This window comes from Rattus norvegicus, chromosome 9, assembly GCF_021556685.1.
Source record: "Rattus norvegicus strain SHRSP/BbbUtx chromosome 9, alternate assembly SHRSP_T2T, whole genome shotgun sequence".
NCBI classification, from domain to species: domain Eukaryota; kingdom Metazoa; phylum Chordata; class Mammalia; order Rodentia; family Muridae; genus Rattus; species Rattus norvegicus.
The window spans coordinates 79,362,656-79,384,884 of record NC_141542.1 but is presented as its reverse complement, the minus strand read 5'-3'; the positions used below and the strand labels follow the sequence as shown (position 1 = coordinate 79,384,884).

At 47.1% G+C, this 22,229-nt stretch overlaps 1 protein-coding gene across 7 annotated transcripts in view; it reads right to left on the bottom strand.

The window, feature by feature from the left end:
- The window catches only part of Nrp2 (neuropilin 2), a 115,148-nt gene that overhangs the window by 23,729 nt on the left and 69,190 nt on the right, over nucleotides 1–22,229 (bottom strand). For 3 of the 7 annotated variants that reach the window (XM_087567805.1, XM_087567807.1, NM_030869.4), the window contains 4 exon segments: nucleotides 21,972–22,112; nucleotides 10,191–10,453; nucleotides 8,550–8,646; nucleotides 7,376–7,396 (listed from right to left, as the gene is read on the bottom strand). In XM_087567805.1, coding sequence (XP_087423931.1) covers nucleotides 7,376–7,396; nucleotides 8,550–8,646; nucleotides 10,191–10,453; nucleotides 21,972–22,112 — 522 coding nt within the window. 7 annotated transcript variants of the gene reach the window in all.

The window sequence follows — 22,229 nt, the reverse complement described above, 5'->3', positions numbered from 1 at the left end:
GTTGGAAGAGCTTTGACCAAGACAAGTTGCTTAGCACACAACTTGATAGCCATATCTGTGTCTTTAGGGTGAAAAAGACCCCATTATCCTACGACTCCTAAGGCTGTTTCTACTACCTAATCCTCTCCCATGTGACTGCATGATACTCCCTTTCCCCTAAAGTATTTTCATCTTCTTTTGTCTGTTATCTTGAGACAGGTTTTCACTTTTTAGCAGAGGCTAGCACATAATTCACCATGTAGCTAGCCTTAAACAATCCCCCTGCTTCAGCCTCCCAAGTGGTGGGGCTACCACACCCAACTCTGATCTCCATCTTTTAATTCCTTCATTTTTCTCCTCTCCTCTCCTCTCCTCTCCTCTCCTCTCCTCTCCTCTCCTCTCCTCTCCTCTCCTCTCCTCTTTTCTTCCTCCTCCCCCACATTGGTACAGAATGTAAAGTGAATAAGAAAAAAGGACTCCTCCTTTCCCACCAGAGCCCTCTTGCCTGATATTATCAGCATGACACCATGAGATAATCTGAATGACGGGAGATAAACGTTTTCCTTGGAGAATTTTGTATTAAAAAAAAAATCAAGAGAAAAAAAAAGTATTGAAAACGATTCCTTGAAGTGGTCAGGTCACAAGTCACAGTCAGCTGATGTCAATGATGTCAAGTCCTGATTCAGGTCACCAAGAGTGTCTGCTGCTTGGAAACCACCTTGCTTCTGGATTTTCAGGTGAACTCAGAACGATGCTGGGAAATGCCTAAGTGTGCAAGAGGCTTTAGATTTTACCAGAGCCACCTTTCTTCTCCCGTAGAGTGTTCCATGGCTGCGCTTCTGATTCTGGTTTGCTGCGTTATGGGACCATCCTCTAATGAGGTTGCAGTTTGCCCATCAGAGAAAAGGCAGGTGGCAAATTAGACAACAAAGCCCTCGCTGAGGTGCCTGACCACATGGATAGGAAGGAGCACAGTTACAGCCACTTCTGTTCCCTCTGCCTCCACCTGGCCTCAGTACAAAAGTTTACTGCTCAGAACTAGAGCTGGGGAGGGAGGAAACCTCACGCTGCCTTGAGAGTGTTTCTGATGGTGTAGTGGGGAGATGCTCCTTCCTTCGGTAAGAGGCTAAGTCATAATATGGGATTAGCATTCAGAATCAGCTGTGTGAGCTGTCATCTCATCACCTCAGAGCTGTCCTGTGCTGTGGAAGACAGATCCCACTGTATGCCACAAGACTCCTCCTTCCTGCCAAAGAACACATAGGCGGACCTAGGCCTCTCTACAGACGTGCAGCTTGGTCTTCATGTATCCCAAACTGGAGCAGGAGCTGTCCCAAAAACTGTTGCCTGTCTGTGGGATATGTTCTTCTAGGTGGGCTGCCTTGTGTGGCCTCAGTGGGAAAGGATGCCTCGGCCCCACAGAGACTTGATGTGCCAGGGTGGAGGAATACTCAGGGGACCCCCACCTGCTCAGATGAGGAGAGAGGGGGTGGGGGGAAGGACTGTGAGAGGGGGTGACTGGGAGGGGGACAGTGAGCAGAATGTAAAGTGAATAAGAAAAAAGGACTCCTCCTTTCCCACCAGAGCCCTCTTGCCTGATATTATCAGCATGACACCATGAGATAATCTGAATGACGGGAGATAAACGTTTTCCTTGGTCATGTGTTTGGAAAAATGAGGAAACATACTATATAAACTTATGCTTTTAACCTGAAGGACTTAGAAAAGAGAGGCTGTAAGCAATAGTACCTTCCTTGTGTCCCAACAGGGAGTTTAGAGAGTTTGTAGGCACCCAGAAGGTTTCAGAACATTCTCCAGCTAGAGACTTAATTCCAAAAGGCTCTGCCACAGCCTTGAGGGGTTATGTGCTCATTAGGCTGTGGTTTGCAAGTTACAGAAAAGGAAGGTAATAAATCAAGCAGGGTTAAGTCTGTACTCAAAAACATCTTTCCAGCAACGGGAGAAATCCAATAAATGCCAGATGGATGGACAAGTAGACAGATGGATAGATAGACAGACATGGATAGCATGGTATAGGAATTGGACCAATGTTTAGATGCCCTGGGGAATGCTGATTTCCCACTAGACTTCATGGAACACCTCTCGGAAGGTACTAGAAGGGCTTCCCTCTCACAGTGTCACATGAGAAAACAGAAAAAGACAAGCACATGAGGAGCTGGGCTTTTGTCTTGTTCACCCCATGGTGTGGCCAGCCTATATCTTCAGAAATAAAGAGTCCTGGACTAGCTACAGCAGCCTGTGAGCAAACACTGGATGAGCCATCAACCTTGCCCAGAGCTGCAATGTCTGTCCCAACTTTCCCCGTGACTGGTCTTAGACCATTTGCTCACAAATCTTTTTCTTTTCTTTTCTTTTCAGTTGGAAAAAAAATGTTTTTAATTCCTCAACCATTTTTTTTATTAATTTCACCCCTCCCCAATTCTCCACAAAGTTTTCTCATTGTTTGAGATAATGAGAAACAGATACTTAAACAGTCAATAACTCCAAGTGCATTTGCAAGGTTGAGCAGGCTCCCATCTGCAAAAGTTCTGAACTCCCTGGAGGAGAGAGATGTGAAGGCTAAGAATTTGGGATTTTAGAAAGAAATTCCGAGAAGTCACACGTGGGAAAAATGAAAAGAAATCACCTGTGAGCCTTCCATGGCTGTTTACATCTGTAAAACAGTGTCACTGGCTTACTGAATAATTAGGAAATGTGGCTGTGAGAAGCTCTCAGCATGTCAGCCCTTGGTTCATGGGCTTTACTTGAGTAGTCTTTATTTTCCATGAGTCTTAAGTGGGGGATGTGAGGGGTTAAGAGGATGAGCAGTTTGAAAACTAAGGAAGAAGGCAAAGTAACACAGAGGGAAATCCTAGGCTGCCTGAAGAACTGCTTACTGCTGCTGAGTGACTGAAACCAGGTATACAAAATCCTCAGCTGACTGCAGCCCATTGTCCCTTTTTATAGATAAAGTTTTATTTGAACACTGTCATTTGTTTACACACCACTTGGGGTTTGCCTTTGTGCTTCATGGGTGGAGCAGAGTGCTTGCCAGAAAGGCTGTGTGTGCTCCAAAGCCTAGAATATTTATTATCTAGTCTTTCATAGTACAACTTTGAGGATTTTGTTCTAAACAAGTAAGGCAGGAACAGAAAGCAGCCTTCTCTTCCTTTCTGCCTCCCACTCTGTCTGAACCTGTCAGAGAATTGGCATGAGGCAGATTCACCAAGAAAAAAAAACCAAAAAAAACCCCAAAAAACCCAAGCGTCTCTCACAGTTATGTTCACGAAATGTCACTGGGACCTGGAGGAGCTACCCGGCATCCCTGAAAGAATGTTCTGGAAGACACCAATGTACCTAAATGCTGGTTTATGCTGCAGGTGTGGGGGCCCTTTCCATGCCAGCTGAGGACGAATACAGCAGAAGGGACAGTTCAGGGGAACTGTTTCATCTGCGGGATCACGCTAACAAAGAAAAGGCTTGGATCCACTAGAAAAGCTTATGGAAGCGAGTGGAAGAATGTGGCCAGGTCTCCTGTGCTCTTTAAGGGGATGCTAGAGTTCAAAGTATCCCCTGGAAAAAGGTCTTTCCATTTGCTGGACAAGCAATTGCAGAGGTAGACTCATTAGAGGTTTTCAGTATTGGGGCCTCTCCACTCTGTCCTCTCCCTGTGCCTATGTAAAATGCCTCTGCATTCAACCCCTTACTGACTGAAGCAGACACTTCTCCTTTTTTGGAACTAAGGCTACATCTTAAAACTGAGGTTTGCAAGGCTGCGTTGTTGGAGAGAGATGTGGGGAAAAACACCTTTTGCTGCACCCTTTGACAGACTGTCCTGGCAGCTGCTTAGAGGCACTAGCGCAGAGGGGATGTGCCCGCTTCTGTGACGGAAGAGGCTGGGTGTGCAAGCAAACTTCACAAACTGTGCCTCGGTGTCCTTTGGGCAGAGATGGGAGTCAAGCAACACACAGTGGTTTCACACATCTCTCCTGTCCTCCGCTCTGCAACACCTAGCTTCAGCTAGGCAGCTGGGGTGGGGGCGGGGCAATGGGGAGGACCCTCCCATCATGGCTGTCTATCTGGAGCCCTGGCGGCTTCCGGGGATTTAGTGTGCTTTTCTGATTTCATCTGAGACTTATGTGCATGAACTCTCTCTGCTTCCTTAGAAATCGCTCCAACGAGACAGCGCTGTAGAAAACAGGGAAGCCGATGAGAAAGATTCTCTGATGGGGCCATCCAGTCCTGTGTGCAGCCAGGGATGGGGTGTCTTACTGGCAGGCAAAGTTTTGGGGTGGAAGGCAGGTCATGAGAGTTACAGCGATGGTGGAAAAAGAGATGTGTGTAAAAAAATGGCAGATCGACTTGTAGGATCCAAATAAATTAGCTCAAAAGCTGAGGCATGAAGTCAGGTGCTAGCTTTACCCTCCATGTGTCCCCCTTACAACAATTCCCAGCCATAGCCAGAGGAAGGACAGCCTTTAATGATCGTTTTCTCCTGGTTGTATCTGGATGAAAATTGGGGAGTGGGGGTGACAGAGGGAAGGCACACAGTGGAATCCAAAAGATGGAGTACAGCAGCCTTAGAAATGGTTGGAGAAGACATATTCACAACCATGGGACTCAGAACATATGGATACTCCTCTTAGGGCCCTTAGTAAGAGGGTGGTTCAGAGGACTGTATTCCAAGAACACCTTCACAGTGCAGCCCTGCCTGGGTCTCCATGATTTCTGGATGTGGTCTGCTCCTACTGCATTCAGAACACACAGCCTCCGCAGGAACAACAACTCTTGTCTCTACCACAAGCTCCTAAGAATATTCACCTGGTCAAGAGCCACAGGATTCTGATTGTGGGCATTATATATTTTTTACTGACTTCTTGCTTGTTGCCTTTTCTTTTACAAAGAAGAAAAAAAAAAGCACCAAGTAAGAGGAAACAATTCATCACCTTAATTATACCGCTTCTCAGTCTTTCTCCCCTTTCCCTTTATATACGGTTTTTCATTTGTTAAAACTCAGACCTTAAGAACAAAGATACATGACGCCACCATGTTTATAGCCACTGCTTATGAAAGCAAGCAAGCAAGTAAGCACACCCAAGTTATATTGTTTAAAGTATGATTCATCAACGACAGAAAGATCTTTTTAAAGACTGGCACGATGACACAGTGTTTTCACTTTCTCTGCCTCCTCTTTCTCTGCACAGTTTCTCTGCTGCACTAAGTCACATCCAGGTACACAGTCTACACGCACATAACGAAGCAGAAAGCGCAATGCCATTAGACTTAAAAGACAGAGATGCGTGGCAGGAAGCCAGTGAAAGGCTGAAAATGAAAGATACTTCAAACTAAGAAGGACCCAGAGCACCCACCAGCACACGTCCAAAGGCCACTTTTGTGTTTCCCTAAAGATCCACCAAGAACACACTGATCTCCCGGACTGAATAGGATTACCTTTGCTGCATGACTAGTTTATAATAAAAAGAAAAACCACCCTAACTCTAAAGGCATAGGAGCAGCACAAATGGCGATTGTAAGTGGTGTCCCTACATCAGCTCTCGGTACCTGGCCTGCTCAAATCTGATTTACTCTGATTCTCTGTTTTGAGATTTTATGTTCCTACTGTCCTACCCAGGAAGAGAACAAAAGCTGAGTCTCCCAAGTGGAGACCATTTGTTTGAGTAAAGGTAGAGACCTGAGAGGAGGTCCTACACCTGGTCCCAGGTTCAGCTGGCTAGTTAGTACCCAGGAGCGTCACAGAGCATCAGTGTGGTTGAAACTTCTAATTCCCACTGTGCTCTTGGCTCTCTATGTTCTTCAGCCAAGTCTCTGCCCCCTAAGACTTGGTTGCCTCCTTGCCATGTCTGCATCCGTGAGCCAATGATGGCCACCGCGGAGCCCTGTCTGCACAGCCCGAAAGCATCAAGAGCATCCTGGGAAGTCTTACCTTCGAGCCATGAGCCCAGTGTTTATTTAGCCTAAGTGCACATTTGCCACTCAGTTGAGACTTTATTTATATATGTTTTTACAGGCGAACAGGCTTGGGTGTGCAGCCTCGTGCTGCACAGGACTTCGAGGGAGCATGTGTGCTTGGTTTGTTTATTCTCTTAGAGCAGTGCGCCCTCAGCTGCTGTCCTTGTCAGTCACGACCAGACATGGTACGTGCACAGCTTTTATAGTAGCTGCCAGACGGTCTTGAACCGGCCTTTCGGGGAGCTTTCAGGCTCAACAGCCCACAGAGAGTCAGGAGCAGGCTTCTCTTCCCCAGTGTAAACATTATGCTACATCCCGAAGGCAGTCTAAGCCGTTCAGTTTGCACACTAGCTTTCCTGGTAGGGCTTTGCACTTGCAGCCCTCTCTGTTCTACTGCGTCCCCCATATTGATTGTCTTAGAGCTAAGGGTGAGTGGCAAATTAGGCCAGATGACTTGGATTCAGGGAGCCTATCTAGGTGTCAAGCCAAGGACTTGTCTCTTTCTAGTCAGGAGTTGGACAGGTTAATGAGAGCGAAGGTGAAATGTGGAGATGTGGAGTATATAAAACCGGGAGCTTATTTCCAAAATGCTCACTGAGAGGGTCAAGCCCAGTCGGCACAAACAGGGTGTAACAGCCCTCTCAGAGCTGGCACCAAACAGTTGCCTGGGACTAAGCACTGGGCGAGGTCTGTGAGCAATGCTGTAGCTGGGCCAGCTGCAGGGGAGCACTTCGCACTTAGAGGGGCCACCGAGTGTTCAGCATTAGAACTTGGGCAGCATCAGCATCCAGACTGACTGAGGAGGGTGAGCGTAAACCCCGCTGCATTTGGAAAGCACAAACATAACCTTTGCTCCGGGCTGGAAGCCCTTGCTTCTTTTCTTGAGTGAGGAGAGCATGCCAATTTCCCTCTTCTTTGCTTTGTTCTCTGTTTGCTTTCTTAGGGAGAAAGCGTCCCTTTCTGGTCAGAGAATGTGCCTCCTTGCTCTGTCTACCAGCTTCTGAATTCAGCACCTTTCACAGCCCTCCTCAGGTTTTTTTTTCCCAACATCAACACTAGAATGCCTGGTACTACAGTAGTCTCACTGAGGGTTAATCTTCCCACAGCCTCTTCTTTCTCACCACTCCTGCATTTTCAAACCTCATTGCTCCCGAGTGGACAGTACAAGGCTCAAAGGTTTATCTGTAACCTATTTGTCTCTATTACAGGTTTCTAAACTTTAATTAAATGAGAGACGTTGAGGATCTCAATCCCCAGAATCTATGGGTGTCGCCGTCGCCACCTAGTGGTGAGAAAGTGAAGCACTTGTTTTCTCCTGCAGGCTTTGTTAAATTGGGAGTTACTGCCCCAACCCACCAAATTCAGATCCCATGGAAAGAGAAAAAGCCATGTAAAGCAAACTCTTTTTTACCTTTAAAATCCTCACCTGCAAAAGCCGAGATGGGTTCTGAAAGAAAAAAAGAAAAGAAAAGAAAAAAATTGAGTCAGATAAAGAGAATGAATGAATATGATACAGCTGAGTCGGTTAGGTCACTTGGCAATACGCTACAGAATGTGGCCCACCTCCTGCATGTTTTCTAGACTGTGCCTACCATCATCACGGGGCTGAGGTGAGTAGAGAGAATGCTCAAGTTGCTTTGGAACAAAAAGTCCTTCATAGGGTAACAGGTCCCCAAGGCACTGTAATCAGCCACTTACCGCTGATTACTTTCTCAGACCTGGGATTAGTTTTAGATGCCCAAGCCCTGAGAGATGCCTGAGGGACTAGGGAAGTCCCTGTTGCTTCTGACATCACTAGGCACAGACACCCAAGGTCCAACAAAAGCACTTGGTAACTTATTACAGCAACTCTGCCGGCTGGGATCAAGTCCTAGTCCTTTTCCCAGTCTGGGGAAAGATCTGTGGCGAGGATGGGAGGGGGTCAGGGTGCCCTTAGGGAAACCCCCGCTTCAGGATGAAGCCTTGGGCAGAACTGTGTGCATTTCAGGAGAGCTGGCTCTTAGCACTTCTGACCAAAGAGGTAGTAAGGGGTGTCCTTAATATGCTGGCCCTCAGGTGCGCCACGCCTAATCTTACAACTCTAGACTCTTGGGCATTAAAAGTATTAGCTTGAAAACAAAATGTAACATTGGGTTTTTTTATGCCGTAACCCCCCCCCCCGCAGTTCATTCATGTGAAGGAACGGTGTGCGTAATTGTGTTATCGTTCTTATATAACACGTGTACCATTTTTGCCCATCACTGAAGGCTTCCATTAAACCCATCAAACCTTTCCAGCATGTAATTCTGACTGGCAGGCACTCTTGTCCTCTAGCATTTTCTTTGCTTAAAAATTGGAGTCTGATGATGGGGTCTCGGCACCCCAAAATTTCACATACTTAGTGCACATCTATTTCTGATTGGGTGATGGATACATAAACCTTCACCTCATATCAGAACCCTCCCACCTACAGCCTAAGTTTCAACCAAGCCCATGCTTCACCTCCCACACAGACTGGGAAGTGTTAAGACAACAGTTGCTTCCTTCTGCATAACCCAGTCCCTAATGTCATGTTTGAAACAACCACGAAGAGGGAGGAAGTCATTGAGGAAGTCACATACCCATGCAGTTCTCCAGTGGGACATCGGTGCTTATCCGAATGTCGTCGATGGAAATCTCTCCGGATCGCCCTTTCCCGATCACTCCCTCGAATACGATCTAGAGTCAGAAAGACAAGAGCCATGATTAGCCAATCTTCCTGGTTCATCCACTGTAAAGATGTCCAATTTCCTCTTCACAGAAGAACGTGCGCGCATGCGTGCATGCGTGCGTGCATGCGTGCGTGTTTTATTGTACCTGGTACACATCTGTGGCCCACATGGCTACATCTACTGAGATCTTAATTTAAAAAGAGTTGGTTCAAATCAATTACACATCTGAGAGGATAAGAAAATATAACAGGTTGACGGATGTTGTTGTCTAGTAACGAGAATATAGCAGTTAAAAGGACCACAGTGGAAGCATCCTTGAGGGAGAAGGGTGCTGAAATTTCCCTAGCTATGTCAGAGGTTCCTTTCTCGTGTGTCCTTCAACACTCAGCGCAGGTATTTGAAAACTCAGAGGACATGAGCAGGTGACAGTAATATAGGAAACACAGCCCTTAGGTTTGCACTGCCTTCTGCATGACCTCTCCTTGCACTCTGACTTAGAGATGTGTTAATACAACAGCCGGGAAATAATTTACTCCTCTATCAACAATTTACTGAGCATCTACTATTCGTTAGATGAGATAGTAACAAAATCCAGTGAGGTAACAGGTCTGCCTGGAGAAACTCAAAGACAAACACTGAGACAAAGGAACCTCAACAGGTTCTTCTAATGCTGTAAGGTTAATAAGCGGGGGACTCAGGTTGTGGGGCGAGGGTCTAGGGATGGATGAATTGTAGTCTCAGGAGTGAGTGGCTACAGCCTGCGCATAGAAGCCCCTCAGCTCCGTGGTCTTTAATCACTCCTCATTCTCGCCCTCCACAGGTTCTTTCTGCAAACGAGCACATGTCCTCTGGCAAACTGAAAGAGCAGTTGGCTGCCTCACCAGCCATCTGTTGCGGCTCCTCATCTGGGGAGGAGCAGGTTAATGCTTTGGCTGGTTCCCAGTCACCTCGTCCACAGTGTGTCTACTCCTACCCAGGATGCGCATACAGATGTGTGGGCCCGTCTGTGCCTCAGTCTCTTGCTCCGTTGGACAGAGATAATAGAAGCTGAGAGAGAAGCCACTTGTTTGGGGCTCTCAGGTCTGCTGGCCACAGACAGATGCTATCCATCTATGCCCCTCTCTGGATCCATGCTCTCTGGAGAAGGTCTGGGAGGGCGCGGCCACAGTCTCCTCCTTTCGGAGCCCTCCACTACCTTGGGTGTAGGGGGGCTATTTGTGTTTACTTCCCTGGCTTCTGGGTCCCTTTGTGAGCCTACCCGATAGCAATCTCAAATAAAATGGAGTGAAGAAACATTTGTTGGAGAAGATTTCAGCAATATAAAAGGCAATAGGAGGAACAAAGAACCAAGTCTGGGCGTAGAGATAGGCACATTCTGAATAACAAATAAGAGTGTCATTTAGTTGCCATGGCAACATAAGAAACACAATGAAAACAGCGCAGCTTAACCATGTCCCTTACTGATGAATGGGCAAGCTCTTTGAAATACTGGAATGGGGATCACGGTGACCCCCTGGCCTCTTGCACACCCACTTCTCTTCCCCGACTCACCTGATACTCCATGTCATAGCTGGGCAGGATAATGCGTCCATGCTTCCACTCGCTGCCCTGGTCCTCGCGGATGACCCAAAGGAGTTTGCTTTCCTGTCTGGCTTCCCGAACCACCTGCAGTGCCACCCCGTGGCCGCCCATGGCTTGGTATTGGAACTCCATGCACACAGGGCTTCGGGGCAGGTGCACTGGTGGGCTGATGAGCCGCCCAAACTGGCCCTCTCGTCCGCCGTCGCTCTGTAGTTTCAGGAAGTTCTTGTCATCTAAGGGAGACAATCCAAACGGAAGTGGTAAATGCTTGGGAAGTATACCACTTTGTATACTGTGGCCTCTCCATCAGAGAGAGAGAGAGAGAGAGAGAGAGAGAGAGAGAGAGAGAGAGAGAGAGAGAGAGAGAGGAGTTGAGTTGTTTTCAGTGTTTTGAAACATGTTGGGTCTTGCTGTGTAGCTCAGGCTGGCCTTGAACTTACAACTTTCCCACTTCTGCCTCCTGAATGCTAAGACCACAGGTGTGAGCCACCATGCTGGGCCTGCTGTGCTCTTCTCTTAGGCCCTTTCAGACTCTTGATTCAAATGCTCTGTTCTCTTGAAGCCCTTTCTTCAATCCTTGAGTCACACTGGCCCCGCATTAGCTCTCTGTGTCATGTCTTTCGTATACAGCCCCTGGGGTGGTCAATTTCAAATCCTGGCTGTGTACAGACTTGTCTTTTCTCCCTAGAGTGAAGAGGCCTGACCCATGTCTTACTCATCTCTGACTTACCCAAAGGGCCAATGCAGTCTGGTGAACTGAATTACAGGGAGCAGTTTATAGGGTGTGGTAGTTGCCGGATTGGAGTGTGACTGGCCAGGTATTGTCTGGCTGGGCACTGTCCAAATGGAAGACATTAAAAACCTTCTGTCTCTGCCAGGGTTGCTAGACGATGCCTAAGCCTCAGTAACTATTATGCAGACACTCAAGTCAACTCTAAGCAGATCAGGGTGGGAGTAGACGGCCATCCCACTTTGTTCCTGGACTTGGCTTTTCTCAAGCAGCCACACACATATAGCTCCACTGGTTAAAAAGGTAAGGCCATTATCATTAGCAAAGAACATACGTGTTCTGGGAAATTAAGAGCTCACTGTCCAAATGCTTCAAGAATGGCCTTCTTGGCAGACTGGGTTTAAATCCATCCCATAGTTATGCAGAAGGCTGAGCTCTTATTATGGTTGGCAGCACCTATACCTCACAGTCACAGGTATGGAGATGGGGAACTCCAGCTCGTGTGAGGAGAGCAAATGCTCAGAGAAGGAGGAGGAGTTCTCACGATCTTGGGCCCTGAAGCATGAGGTCATGGTCTGCTAAACTCTGCAAGTGGGTCAGGGACATATCCACTGTATAACCAACTTAGAATGCGAGCAGGCCAGACACTTCAGGGTCTTGTTAATTTGATGCTATGTTAGTCTGAGCCACAAGCTCAGAGGTTTTTCAGTCCGTGGGTTTGTCAGAGAAGGACAGGCTAGTGTTCCAGAAGCCTGGGTCAGCACCCTCTCAGGGATGGGGATCTCTTATTCACTGCTGTCATACCTGTTGGCATTATCTTGTTAGGTGAGAGCTCAGCCTCCACAGAGCCTCCCCCGGCAGGCCTGTTCAAGGCAGAGATAAGGAAGAGGAGGTTGCCTTGAGAACAGAGCTTTAATGATGAGGTCTGGTGAGGAGGGGAGGCAGATAGCATCACCAGTCACTCGGTGATCTTCTAGCCCTCTGTTTGCACATCAGATCTTCCTGCTATCACTATTAATGATAATAATTACGACTCAGATTTGCATAATGCCTTTCAGGTTACAAAGCATTCTGGTATGCAATATATTGCCTCGTCCTCACTGTATGCCTGTGAGCTAAGTCATCCCAATTTTACTCTGAACACGATGGAGAAAACAGAGAGGCTAAAGAGACTTGTCCAAGGAGGAAATGCTAGTTCAGAGCTAAGCAGACCCCAGACTTAACTGAGGGATCCCACACCTTCCTACAGTAAACTCTTCAGCTGCCCGAAAGCATCTTGCCCCAAATCCTTGCAATCCCTCTCTGTCTGAGGCAAACCTGCTTCCCCCTGGGCCTACTGCCTCAGCCTCACCGTACCTGAAGCTGCCCGTTCTTCCTTTCCTCCACCTAGCCTGACTCTTCTGCCACCTCTCCTTTCAACCATTCTGGCACGCACAATAGAACCTTCCCTTTCCTAACGATTCCAGTATTTGTTCAAAACACCTGACCTTACTTACCTTTAAAGGGAGCTTAGACTTTGCTACAGTGACTGTCTACCTGTCACTCTTAACTGGGTCATGGGTCTTTCCTACAGCTCAGATTTTTTAAAAGTATTTATTCATTTAATATGTGTGTGTATGCTCACATGTGTGCATGTGCTTGTGCACAAGAGTGTGCCACAGTGCACATGAGGAGGTCAGAGGACTATTTTTTTTTTCCTTTCTTTTTTTCGGAGCTGGGGACCGAACCCAGGGCCTTGCGCTTGCTAGGCAAGCGCTCTACCACTGAGCTAAATCCCCAACCCCTGTCAGAGGACGATTTACAGGAGTTGTTTTTTTTTTTTTTCTTTCCACCATGTAGGTTCCAGATCAGGTTTGGTAGCAAGCACCTCTACCAGGCGAGCCATCTTCCAATCCCCTATCCCGGGTTGTCTTGCACACAGAAGGTTTAGCATCTTTTTTCCTTTCCTTAGTTTGTGCCTGTCACACTACCCAGGGGAATCTTATTCCATGAATGAATAAATGAATGAATGGCAAACACAGATGAGAAAGAATGGTATGTAACGAGGAGAGAGAATCTGCTAGCCTCTGCCAAGCCTTCAGTTCACACAATCCCTTTGCCACAGACTCTGTTTTCCTGAGCCAGGAGACCCCTTTTAAAGATGAGGTAGCCTAATCCCAGGGTCACCTGTGGAGGCTCCCGGTAGATTGAGACACCAGCGAGGGTCCCCCTGATCCTCTGTGTTCCTGTACCTTCCACGCCCCTCCTCTTTCCACCCCATCTATAAAGGAAGGCGGATCTGAGAGTCTTCTTATTCAGCCTCTCCCTTCACAGCTTCGCAAATCAGACCCACTTGCTGCCTGAGAATTGCTTGGCAGAAATTCTGTCACTTGTGTGAATTTGCATTCTTAAGCAAAGGAATCACAGCGGAATGGTTACAACCGGGAAAGCCAAATGTGTCTGGGGGGAGAGATGGCGGGGTGCACGGGTTTTTATCTGGGTCTATCTTATCTATCCACGCTGTCATTAGAATTCAACCAGGCCAAAGGTTCCCCAGTCAGCTGGTCCAGAGTCTCCCGAGCCCGCGCCTTTCTCCTTTCTTCTCTCCTTCCTTCTCTCACAGTAGTCTGATAATCACTATGCATGATTTACAGGACCGTGGCAGGAATCGAGTTAATGCTAGTGGCGTGCTAAGCACGAGAGCTGAAGGCTCATAACTCAGCGCTGACATCTGAGCTAATCCACGGGTTTGCAGAGTCTCCAGACGAGCAGGCCTCTGGATCTCACTTAGTTAAATCATTTGTGCCCCACTTGTCTGTTAAGTGCTATGAACTCCAGGGAAGAAAGATGATATGTAAATTTAAGGAATTAGCAGGGACATCAGTCAGAGGGAGTCTGAGCTGCAAAACATCCCTGCCTGTCACGACAGAGGCCTGATTAGAACCAGGAACACCACAAAGGAAAGACTCAGACTGGGAAATGCACAAGGAAGGGAACCAAAAAAGCAGAGGATGAGGATGGTCACATTGAGAGGATACTAGACGACAGACACCATGGCTTCACCTTTAGTTATGATTCATACCCATCCCTGTGCAACCAATAATATCCTCTTTCTTTGTTTTCCTTCCTTCCTTCCTTCCTTCCTTCCTTCCTTCCTTCCTTCCTTCCTTCCCTCCTTCCTTCCTTCCTTCCTTCCTTCCTTTCTTTTCTTCCTTCTTTATCCTCCTTCCTTCCTTCCTTTCCTTCCCCCCTCTCTCTTTCTCCCCCTCCACCCTCTTTCCAGGGTCCTGCTAAGTAGCTCAGGCTGGCCCTGAACTCACGATCTTCCTGCTTGACGCTCTCCAGTGCTGTAATTAGAGAGATGCCCCTTCTCTGAAGCTCAGAGATAGGAGGTTGTGTTTCCAGGACCAGTGCTACAGAGTGATAGAAGTAGGCTCTTGACCCACATGGGACTGAGTAACTAGCTGGTTCCTTGTCACCTGGGGTGGAATCCTGGCTGGTGGCTCTAAAGCCTTAGTCTTTCCATCTGTACAGTGGGTATAATAATGATATTACTTCATGAGGTATACAAAGATATAGCAAGAGCTCAGTCAAGCGATTGATGTCACTCCACACACTGCCTTCCATGCAGACTGAAGACCACTATAAACCTGGGAAGCCAGTGCAAGATACAAAAAGAAGTAGGATTTATCCTGGGGAAGGTATTGACATTCTTTGAATTAAGATACCTTTCCAGACCTATCTCAACTTCAGGAACCAGCTCTCCATCACGCACCCCACGCTACATGTCTTCTGTGCTAATCTACAGAGGGTGAAATAAAATGTGATCATGATCTTGGGTCATGAGAGGATTCTGTGTGACTATTAGCACTGGCCAGAGGAAGCGTGTAGAAACATCCTGACACTATGCCGTCCACCCTTCCTTTCAAAAAGAGGCTCCACAGGCCACAATGGCAATGTGTTCTCCAGGCCACAACTCCAGCTGTCAAGAACATCTCAAATTGAGTGTAACACCTTCCTGCTGTCATGCGGACACACTTCCTCCATCTACCCCTGATGCAACACAGCTCATTTCTGTTCTATGACTTGGAAGCATTTTATTCATAAGGAATTAAGAAATCCAGGGGGCTGGGCAGATGGCTAAGTGTGTGAAGAGCTTGCCTCACAAGCCTGATGACCCCAGGACTGAAGTAACATCATAAGGCTGCAAACCTACTGTAGTGTACCCTGACAGGGAGATGGGAGGAAGATACAGGAAAAAGAATGGAAGTTTCTGGGCTAGCCTGAGGTACACTATAGCAAACAAATAGACACTGTCTCAGACAAGATACAAAAGACTGACATCAGAGATTCTGCACTGCGGTGCATACAAACACGAGCAGAGAGGGGGGAGACAGAGAGAGGGAGGAAGGAAGGAAGAGACAGGGGGAGGAAGGAAGGAAGAGACAGAGAAGGAGAGGAAGAGAGGAAGGGGGAGAGAGACAGGGAAAGAGAGAAAAGAGGAAAGAAGAAAGGGAGAAAGGAAAGGAGAAAAGGAGAGAGAATAAGAAAGAGAGGGAGAGGAGTAGAAAAAGACACACACACACACACACAGAGAGAGAGAGAGAGAGAGAGAGAGAGAGAGAGAGAGAGAGAGAATATGAGAAAATTAAGACTTTCAGTCTGTGTTTCTCCAGGAAATACAATGCTACTATCTTTAAATGCTTCCTTTCTGGGTTATTGTTTATAGAGTGCTTCAGCTCTCAAGAGTCTGACATTCAGACAAGACGCTGAGCTTGGATGTATTCTGAAAGTGAAGGTTGTTCCGGAATATCCCAGCTTAGGGCCAACCACCACTAGATACTAAGAAAGGCCAAGTACACAGTAGCTGTGGGTTACCTGATAGAAAGAAGTGTGGGCATGGCGGGGCGGGGACAGGTTGCTTTATGAATTTCCTTGGTCCTTAGGAAGGAACCCACTGGACTGCAAGAGGTTGCCCTAATATGACAACCAGCCAGCTAAGACCCAGCCCTGTGGGTTGGAAGTTGCCCTCCACTGTGACTGATAACTAGGATACCAGCAGTAGATAGCTTCCAACAAAAAGACAAAAAGGAAATCCACTCAGCTGCTGAGAGAGAACCAAGAAATAATGTCCCTAAGATACAAAATCCCTGTCCTCCTGGACCTGACATATTTAGGAAGCGTTTTGCTGTGTCCTTGACTCGGAATGTGTGCTGTTGCCAAAGATACAGAGCAAACAATCACATGGGAATGAACAACTCCAGTTCAGAAGGGCAGAGAGGAAGTGCAGAGAAAGGGTCACTCATGCGCTTCACCTGATGCTGTCTCTAAAAGGGCCTCTTGATATTTCACCTGGCGATTTATGGTCCCATCTGGCTTCAGCTGCTTAAGTGTCCTATGGACACGTGACTGAGGTTGGTCCAATAGCAATGGATTCAATCGTGTCTACTTCCCTTTAACCAACCCTAAAATAAATCAGCTGCTTGATCCTCCTGGCTATTGCAAAGCCAAACATGCCATCTGTCCCTCACATGCATCTCCTGGCTAGCATCTTGCCCTCCTACTAGAACAACCATCTGAGAGAATATTTACTGCAGCAGGGGATGGAGTCTCTTAGTATAGGTCATACTTAAAACATGAGTCAGCCACTCCGCTGGCCTCCCAAGGTCAGTCTATCTCTGCTAAGGTCCTCAAATTAACAACCAGTTATGGGAAACATTGACTTTGGATGAACTCAGCAGGAGGTTTTCGATAGAACATTCAGCAGGCATTTAAGGATTCAGCCGGGCCAGTCCTTGCAGGCTGCTAGGTACCTGGAGGTATTTTTTGATGTGATGTGTCAGCTTCTACAGAAAGCTCCACCATCTAGATAGTTTGTTCTCAATTTTCCCCTTCATTATCACCCCAGTCTCTCATGGTTTTCAAGAAAAGGAGATAACAGCTTCTCTCTGTTTTCATCTTTTCCACAAACAGGGCTGTTTTCCTCCTGTCTTACAAACCCCCTTCACCTCCCCCACCCCTGCAAATCTTTCCTGTTCTAGTTGAAATTATCCCTTGATTATTGCTTGCTTCTAGTTCAGCTCTTCCTGTCCTTTCATTATCTATCATGGTCCAGAGCCCCAGTTCTCTGGCTTTGTATTTTTTAAGGGCTACGCCCTAGCCAAACTATAACCACCTTCTTCCCAAGGTGGTTCGGTCTGAGGCAGTGGTTCTCAACCTGTGAGTCTTAATCCCTCCAGAGGGTCAAATGACCCTTTCACTGGGGTCTTGTATCAGACATCCTGCATATCAGATACTTACATTCTGATTCATAACGGTATTAAATTTACAGTAATGAAATAGCAATGTGAATAATTTTATGATGGGGGGGATGCACCATGACAGGAGGACCTGTGTTAAAGGGTGGCAGCATCAGGAGGTCTGAGAACCTGATTTGACAGTGTCTGAATTGAAAGCTGTCACCTGATCTTTTGAGCACAGAGGGAGGTTTTTTTAATTCAGAGTCATTGCTAGCCTACAATCAAAAAGCAAGCCTGTCTTAAGTGTGTCCATCCCACCTGCTGGCGTTTATCAGAAACCAAGTCTGAAGCAAAACAACCCCAGTGAAAAGTTAACAGAGTATTGTACCTACATTTGAAGGGATGACCAATGTGGATAAAACCTGAGTGCTTACATTCTTGGTGTACTCCCCCTGAGCTTTCCTCGAGCCTCCTGTAAGCTGGGCAAAGCTCCCTTCACAATGTAGACTTTACCTGTTTTCTTTAGATGCTTCCACAACTTTTAGTTACCAAAGTGGGGGAGCTTTGTAGTCAAGCTTCACATGGTCAGTCAATGTGTAAAAGGACACACACATTCCAGAGTGAAATCGAGTGTTCCAGATCACACTTGGATCTCGATCAGGAGGCTGACTGGGCAGAATCCTGTTTACCTCTGGCCTTATCTCCTTCTCCCCCTCCTTCTCCCTCCCACCCCAGCGGAGCTAGAGACTGGACTTAGGCACTCCAGACCCTCCCAGATGGTAGGCAAGCACTCTGCCACTGCTCCAGCTCAGCTCTCCTTTTTCCTTTTATTTTTGAGGCTGTCTTGCTAATCTGCTTAGGCTGGTCCTGAACTCATTCGGTAGGCCAGGCAGGCCTTAAATGTCCAATCCCCCTGCCTCAGTCTCTCTGGTAACTGAGATTTTATACTAGCACTACCAGGCCTAGGTCTTATCTCATTCTTTACAACAATAATGATCATAACAATAACAAGTCTCGATACTATTAGTATTATTATTTACTTAGTATACTATTTCTATACATAGATAGTGACCCCATGTTGTCCTTAATGCATTGTCCCATAGTTGCTGAGGGAGATAGAGTGGCATAGATGGAAAATCAAAATAGCAACACTTGCAGAACGGGCTCAGGCAAATCCGCCTCCCCAATTCCCCACTTCATGGTTCTCAATAAACCAAGCGGCCCATGCATCGGCAAGGATTGGAAGCTCGTTCTTCGGCTATGGCCCAAAGGTGGTACAGCAGTATTGTCTAACACATTACCGTGATGCTGCTTCCAAGCATGGTCACTGTGGCCTCCGCATCACAGAATAAGAGTGCCACGGCAGAACTGAAGCATTAGCTGGAACAAGCTTCACTCATTAAAATTAAATTAGAAATAGCCACAAACAGCTGTGGCGGTGGTGGAGAGTTCCTTACTCAACGTTGGAGAACTGGATACGAGTCATCTCGAGGAGAGCTTGTGTCTTTCCTTAAAGACCCAACACTGATCATTCTCAGAATTCTAAATAGGCCTGTTCTCCTAAGAATGACCCCATGTCATTGTAGCTTCAGAGAGAAGACAAAGTGGCTTGTCAGGGAGGGCGGGTCGGGCTCCTCCGCTACCACCAGGGGTCACTGGATCTGGAGCACAGTCGGGGTGGGGGTGGTGTGAACACACTCTGGGCAGCTTAGCCACAAGAGCTAAAAAAAGAAATTCTGAGTGGCTTGAAAGGCGATGTTGAAAAACAAAAACAGTGGAATGAAACCAGTGGGTGTCTTGTCAGCCTGGAGCAGCCATTACCACTAGCCAAAGGAACAGAACTAATTGCTGACTTAAAAGGGAGCAAGGAAAGGAAAGAAAACAGGAGAAAACAACTCAGTCAGAAAATATCTCAGCAATGTAAGTAGTTTCCATGAACACTTGTGATCAACTGTCTGTGTTGAATTTCAGCATGGCCACCCCACCCCGCTCCCTTCCCCTTCATCCTCACCCCTCCGTGTTTGACTGAGATACCGCCTTTCCAAAATGTAATGACGTCCGTTTGCACACTCACTGTGGAGGGGATGAAGCATGGAGCATCCTTCTAGAGAGCCATAGGGCTGGTCTCTTTGTGGAAGAGCAAAGTAGGGTGACACAGTGCCTTACAGGTTTGGGGCCAGGCGCCCGGCATTCTGTGCCCATTAGCATCCTCTCAGCCCCGAGTCCAGCAACAGCTGTTTCCATTCTCCTCACTGCTTCCCTTGGGGCCCCATTTTTTTAAAGAACAAGAAGGGACCACCCCAAACAGAAGGGGTGTCTATCTTCTGCTTGCAATGTGATTCAGTATTTTGTAAGCAGGACAGTGGGAAACCAGAGAAGATGGGGTTCTGAATCATCTGAGGATAAAGGGTTCTGAGAACAGTATTATGATTGTGTTTCCCGGAGTCAGGTTGCACGTGTCCCTTTCCCAAACTTCAGTGACGCCTCTGGAAAAGGAAAATAATTATTTTCCTTCTCAGCGTCTTAAGACAGGAACAACATTAAGCCCAGTGGTTCCTTATGGCCCTAATTTTCTTTCTGTCCCCAACTGTTCTGCCAGAGGTTGGAATTCTGCCAACTTCCCTGGCCTGTTCTGAAAAGTGTCCCCCAACCCCCTGCTCCAGAGTGTAATAATGAATCAGCTGAAATGAAAGCAAAGACTACCATTTCCAACCAGCAGCAAGGGTCAAGGGAGCAGGCACTCAGGTGAGGGTGGGATCTGAATAAAGCCAGTGGAAGTAAAGGACAGCAGGCTATGGCAGAGGGGAGGCAGAAGAAGCTTTGGCAGAACTGTCACTAGTTCACTGGTGGCCATGGTCTAAGTAGGGCTAGCCTTAGACACCATCAGAGGAAACCTCTCAGAAGCATAGGGAGGGGGAGCCAGAGGATTAGAAAGGACCCTGGATAAGAGATGATAAACCCTCCCACCCCTCAGTGTTCATGTGTACAGCCCTTTATTTAAAGTGCCTCAGCCAAGCCAAGCTTCTCAATCTCTCAAGCAGACAAAATGTAAACACATACACCCATCTACCCCATTCACCTTTCTTACATTCAGATAAAGACGGGGGCTGGGAAAAACCACCAATTAATTGGACCCAGTCTCAAAGGAGAGGAAATGAAATGAAGAATCCAGGCTGGGTTATAAAAATAAGTAATTTTTTCCCCAACGTGCAGGAGGCTCATTATATTAATTAAGCATTATTGCAGAGCCTGAGAGGGGGAGGGGGGACAGGAGCTGGGACTGGGGTAAGTGCTCTCTCCTGTGCCCGAGGCTGTAGTGATCCTCAGATACAAATCTCTCTGAGCCAGCACTCAAATGCTAAAGAGATAAACACTTGAAATATGAAAATCGTTTTCTTCAGGGCAGATGCTGTGACCCTCTGGGAAAGCAAGTGTGGGTTGTGGCAGGAAAGTGGCCCCAACGGTTCCTCTAGAGCTTATCCCCCAGTACCCCCTCCTCCTGGGAACCAGAGGAGGCACCATCAGCATTTGGGGTGAGGGCATCTCTGAAGAAGCCAGTAAGAGGGAAGCCCCCCTTCCCTTTTCTAGTCGGCCCCCAGTACCCTCTTTGGTCTGCTAAATTTTCAGAATTAACCCTCTTTTCTCTCAGAGCCTTATTAATGGGCACCTGAGGTCCCGGCAGGAGGTGAATGGCAACTGAAAGGGAACAAAAGTATTTTTAGACCAATGTGTACTGGCTTGTGAGGGCCACTTGTTAAATTTTCTAGAATTTCACAAGCCAATTAAATCTAGTCATTATTAAAAATTAAATCACGTAAAACTGTATTAAATTACATTAAAAAAGGAAAATAATAAATACCCCAACTCGACCTTTCCTAATTATTTCAGTATCCCTAGCTCTGGGGGTGATTTATGCTCCTGGTATCTGTACAATGGAAAAACACTCTCCCAGCCCTCCTCTTGCCTGTCTCAGCTCCACCTCCAAGTCTGTGGCTACTGTGGGGAGAGAATTTTTACCATTGAATGTGGCACACCTTGTCAAGCAAGTTTGGGACTTTGTTTCAATCCTTGGAAAGTCTCATGTTAAGTATTTTCAGAAGGCAATTGCTAAAGCATGCAGGGCAGAACCAGAAGATACCTTTTGTTTCTCTTTGTTCACAGGGGCTAAAAGCAGTGCCTATCTACAGTGTCAGGATGGGCTTCCGAGATCTGGCTCTTTGGAGTCAAAAGATGATATACGGATATGCCAAGGTCTGACTGCAAATCTTCACAGGCCAAGTATCTGGGCTCTTTGCTAAGACACACCCACCGGCATCACATCTGTGGTGTCCTGCCTTGTACGTGGCAGCATTTCCGTTCTTTGCCTTGATGGACTCCAAGAGAGGTAGTACTCACGGAACTATGAGTCAGAATCAAAGTCAGCAGTTTCCCAGTGAACAGCTTTGGAAACAATACCTACCTTGTTGTTGACAAGAGGCTATGTGACAGTAGTAGCTAGTGTTGGCTAGGGGAACAGGAGAACTCTAGAGGACTCCTCCCATCTCCCAGGGCCCTCTCAATGGCTTCTTCTTTCTCTCTTTTATCCTGGTTCTCTTTCTCCCTAGCAACTTCAAGCTGTGCTGCAATTCTCAATGGGCTAGGAACCACTAACCAGCCAGTGTGTGTGCTGGTGTCTGTGGTGGTTTGTGGTGAAAGAGCAGACAACTGCCTTGCAGTGGGAACTTCTGAGCTTACAAGGGACTTGGGACCCAAACATGTGCAAGCCAACTTTCCATCTTTCATAGGCTGCCTCCACTGCCTTACCTGGAAACGTTCTGTCGTTAGGGTTGGCACTGCTGATCCAGGTACTCTGCAGCCACTTGGCACGGTCGTACATCCAACCACAGGTCTCTTCAGGAAAATCAAAGTTGCAGTTGAATCCTGAAGGAAGTTGCAAATCTTTGTCTAAAAGGGAAAGAAAAGTAACTAAAAGGCAGGCAAATGAAGCAGTTCCAGAGAATAGCCACGGGGTGCTATTTCAATGGCTGGCAAGACCTGAGTAGGAGGCAGAGAAAGAAGGGC